This window comes from Montipora foliosa, chromosome 3, assembly GCF_036669935.1.
Source record: "Montipora foliosa isolate CH-2021 chromosome 3, ASM3666993v2, whole genome shotgun sequence".
NCBI lineage: Eukaryota > Metazoa > Cnidaria > Anthozoa > Scleractinia > Acroporidae > Montipora > Montipora foliosa.
Window position 1 is genome coordinate 57199580 of NC_090871.1, and position 5000 is coordinate 57204579.

The following is a 5000-nucleotide window of genomic DNA, read 5'->3' on the forward strand; positions in this document are numbered from 1 at the left end:
GAGGTTTTGGGGTCGTAAGTTGTCCTGAAATGCATATAAAGTACATGTATGTTTTTAACTTCGAGTTAATATCTTGTCGACATTGTTCATGTAATACAATGTAAGTTTTCTTGCTTTATAAGCCAAGGCGACAGAGCAGTTGCCTGTTATATTTAAAACAGCGGCAAATATTGACAACAAACCCTGTTATTTTTTTCCCTTTAACAACGTTCATTGCTAAGCTTTGTGTAACTAAAAATAAAATATGTCAACTGTCACATCTGACTGCTGGGGGATTGTGTGCTTTTTCAAGTTTATGGGACTCTTTGCAAAGGGCAAGTTAAGTTAATTCAACAAAGTAAGCTGCTTTTTCCATTTAGAGACTGAAAATGTCAGCAAAGGTGCTCTAGTTCAATGTGCAAAGCGCTTTTTTTGGCTTTTGATGCCAGCAAAACAGTTCACCACACTAGAAAATTTTTATTCGAGGGCCACTTGCTACTGGCTCACAAAGACTACAGAATTTGCCACATGGATGAATACATTTCACCAATGAAGGTGAGTGATGGAATAACATTACAATTGTTGCAATAATAATCTGCCCTGTATTGAATTTTCCCTACCCCTCAATATAGATTCTACGCCCCCTTCTTTGTCAGTGCCAAAAATCTGCCAAGAGAACTGAAGCACTAAGTTACACAGAATTAGTCAGACAGGTAGAAAACCCCCAAGGATCAAAGGCAGGAGCTGGATATTAAGCAGAAAAAAATCGAGAACGAAAACAAAAACTTTCCCAAAAAAACATGAAGGTAAGTATTTGGGTTTAGCTCATTTACGACAATGACATGCCAATGCCTTTGCAGTACTAGCCCCCCCCCCCCCCCCCTCCCTTCACCAAGACACACACACCACTGACAGCAGTACACTGCTTAGCATTATATTGAGCGCCACAGGCTGTTGGCTGTAATCAGTAACACACTAAACATGTTTCATTTCATATTATTATTTACATGCACAGAACAAACTGCATTGAATGCGATGCACAACCCCATGAATTTCTCAAATTGCTTTTGGCCTATTACAAGACCTGTGAGTAAAACCACACCAAAAAGTTAGCTCACTATAATAAGGTAAAACAGATATCATTTTCATAATGGTTATGCTCTACAATGTAGCTGTGTCACCGAACACCCAAGGTCAATAATTTTTCTATTATCCTAACAGTAAACACTTAATGACTGGTCCCGAGGGAAACAGTTCATTTTGTTTCCCTAAAAATTTCCAATGTTCCCCTGAGGCGCAGACGAGGGAAACAAAATGAACTGTTTCCTGAGAGACCAGTCATTAAGTGATTTGTTATGTAGCACAAATAGGAAAACATACAATGGCAACAGCAACTGTGGTCGGCGGTCAACATTTGCGGGCAACAGTGCACTGTTACCCTCTGACGTCATAGATTTTGCACTGGTGCCCGCTCAGAGACTTTTGAACGGCAAAAGTGTTATTGTTAGATGTCATGTGACCTTGAAGTAACCAATGAGAGCATGCGCTGCTGGGGGCAAAAACAGTTATATAACAAAAATAATTATTATTCAACATAAAACACTTTTGCAGGAAAAACAAGATCAGCAACACAAATCAAATGTTGAATTGAGAGAAGAAAATGTCATGCTTCACAAAAAAGGACAAAGTTATAGAGACAACACAGTTTTCAAGAAAAATATTGGACTGACATAAAAATTAATACCATGCACATGTAACCCTGTGAAAAAGCACCCCAAACGCCTAAATTTCCAATATAGGTTTTAGTCAGAACAAACTTTTCCTTATCACAGACTTAATTCTTATGGTCGTTAATTTTCTTTCTAGTGCAAATAATATTGAACAAAACAAATAGTGTATTGTAATAATCAACTGATGTATGTTTAGTATTTTTTCCTTTCATTTTCCCGAATTTGTTCTCCACCTATATATATCTGTTTGGGTCAAGTTAGCAGAAAATTGGGGAATCCACTCAAAAGAGACACTTGTAATACCACTGGCAGTACTAAATCCTAACATTACTCAACAACAAAGACAATATTATTTGTGTTCCTTTAATATATGTTTTACAACTAAAGGAGACACTGCATTTAGCTCTCTTGTGCACCATACAATTTCACAAGTCACTAGTCAACCACTAAACAAAAGGAGGAAAGAACTTATATGATCCAGACAAAATGGGAAATTTTGGTGGTGAACATTCTCCAGACCTGTTTGAAAATATCTTCCATGCCACAATGTATTTACAATAATGAAAAGGGTTTTCCGTGAACCAAGAAAGCTAATCTGCAGAGAGTAAAAGTAGGTTGCTGTACTACTGCACAACTTCAGTTTCTTCATAAATCAGGTATGGCTACCATTTCCAACAAACAAAAACAATGATAAAACCATTTCACCGAAAGTGAATAATGACAGTGTAAGCACAAGGGGAAAGATAATACCTTACACTATGAAATTTTGAACCACCGATACTGTGTTTTTAGCTTTCTGATTGGTTCACTCACTCTCAGTTAACAGCTCTTATACAGTATGACATAATATGGAAACTGATTGCGTCAAGTGTTACCACGCTGGAAACTTATTGGCTTTAAATTTGTCCAAGTGTTAAGAATCAAATGAAAATTTAATAAAACAATAATTAATGGATATAATTGAGTGGTTGATCTCATATCAACATGCACTCATGGAATTATAATAATATTATTGTTCATTATTGTCTTGTGCTATAGGAATTATATCCTTATTAGTATAATTACTGAAAGTTCTCTGCACTGATTGGTTGTCATTGAGATGATTATTCTTATGTGATAATCACGTAAGCGGTTTTTCAAAATAGCCACAAGCTGTTTTCTCGAGGTGACAGACGAATAAATTAATTCTTTTAAAGAAAATGTGTATTATTCAAATAATCAACTATGTAATAGGCGATTTGCATGATGGCATCATTTACTAAGAAATTTAGTTGCTTCTATTGTCAGGCAAATTTAAATTATTGTTTCCGATATTCCCTTAGACTCTATGAATGTTGGTGAATAAAAACCTCAACTTCATCTCGGTTTTTATTAACCGATATTCACCTTGCCTTCGGCGAATAATAATTGTTAATAATTATTATTTGGTGTTCATACTAATTTTTAGTGTTAAAGAATTTTCAGTCAGGGGTATGCATCTAACTAAAGCTGTGAGGCTTATTACTATTACTATTATTATTATCATTATTATTATTATTATTATTATATAATGTACCTGAAGTGTTTGCATGCTTCCAAAGCTTTACTGCACATGTGTTTTTGTAGCCGTTTTGCAAACTTTATAAATGTGAAAAAGTTGACCAATATGGTTACTCTGTTACAGCAATGTACTTTTCTGGGCTGTTCCACAACTGATCAGGACCATATTGCCAAACACTGAGTGGAAGACACTTTGATGCAGATTTCCTGGAATGGTTTCTGCAAAAATATTTGCCAGGAACAGCAACAAAAACCTCGCACAGATCTATGGCATTTAACAGTCAAGGTTACGTGACGTGGAAATTGTAAATCCCAGGTGTTAAGAAAATTCAACTTTGTGGCTGAAGTTTACTCACAGTTCATCTGCAGCAAGAAACCCAGTGGACGATTTTATACGATCAAAGTTGTATGACCACGTTACAGTCCTCAATAACGTACAACGGCCAGCCAAACTTATTTTCAAAAGCAAAAACCTTTCGTCCATCAAGACCAAGTTGCTCCTGTAGTTCCCGAGAACAAGGAAGAATTTCGTTGCCAGTTCGCTGGTTTTTGTAAGATTTTTAAATAATCTGGGGGCAGACCAACACCCCAAGTCAAGAAAATTCACAGTAGCCAAAATCAACAAAATGATACAAGAGGACGCATTGCTACTTGACATGCAGACTTGCGAAGTAATCAATCGTGTGTGCTCGACCGTTGATTTGGAATCGCTGAGTGTTCTCTCCGACCTTGAAAAAAATTCCTCTGGCACCCAGGGTATGAGTCGGCTAACTTTCCACAAAATTCGACAAATGCTAGAGTGTTATTCTCCACTTCGATCGATCACAGTCTCGATCACTTCGAATCTTTGGAGTTTGCGCAGGCGCAGTTACGCGAAAAAAGCCATTTTACGTCATTATTCTCTAGCCAATCAGCGGTTTTTGCGCTCTGTCGATTCTTATGTGGTTTGTAGTTGTCTTGCATGTTTGTTTGTTTTGTTGTTTACCATTCCTCCACCCTACCCCTTCCTCTATTTCCCTTTTACATCAAAGTGACAGGTGGTGGGAATGGATACTCATGGCTTGGTTGCAGAAATTCACTAGCCATGGGGGCAGTGTTCTATCTAGGGACTTGGGCTGTCCACAGTGGAAGCCCATGAATATCCTAAGCACACACCTTACAGTTACATCAGGCATTTAAGAACTGTGTGAGCTCAATGTCTTTCAGGTGTCATGCCCAAATGACAAGAATCAACATCATGACGCATTTACGGAAGAAGAATTTACGCAAGCTGTTCTAAATAGGTTACTGTAACATTCTTTCATGTACATTTAAGCCGTATTTCTAACTCCTTACTTTGTTGTCTTCCTGTGCACTCTCTGTTCTTTTGAAAACCTATCCCATAATACTTTTAAGGACCAAATTGCTGGACGGTTCTTCTAACTCAATTTGAAAAGCCTCATTTCAAATCTAGTTTACCGAATACTGTACTCCCATTGAGTTGATACAGGACATCACCTACAGTGGGTATAGGGTGGCACTCTCTCACAATGGCCTGGTCAGCTCTCATGTCTACACAAAGCCTAACATCCCCAGAAGGCTTAGGGACTACTGCAACGGGGCTTACCAAGGGGGTTGACCCCTGTGACCCAGGTTCAACTCTGGCCTTGGGTCGTATGAAGGATGAGTTTCAGTTGATCTCAACCTGACTCCGAGGGTTTGTCTCTGGGTACTCCAGTTTTCCTCCTTCCTCAAAATCGACTCCCAGTCAAT

General features: G+C 38.0%; 1 protein-coding gene across 3 annotated transcripts in view; it reads right to left on the reverse strand.

Annotated features, from left to right (window-relative positions):
• LOC137997757 (uncharacterized) overlaps positions 1-5000 on the reverse strand; it is a 414333-nt gene that overhangs the window by 14089 nt on the left and 395244 nt on the right. The window contains exon 1 of one of the 3 annotated variants that reach the window (XM_068843990.1): positions 3265-4070. The exons of the other annotated variants lie outside the window; for them this stretch is intronic. Coding sequence (XP_068700091.1) covers positions 3265-3279 — 15 coding nt within the window. The 5' untranslated portion in view covers positions 3280-4070. Of the gene's footprint in view, positions 1-3264; positions 4071-5000 lie in introns of those variants that run through there. 3 annotated transcript variants of the gene reach the window in all.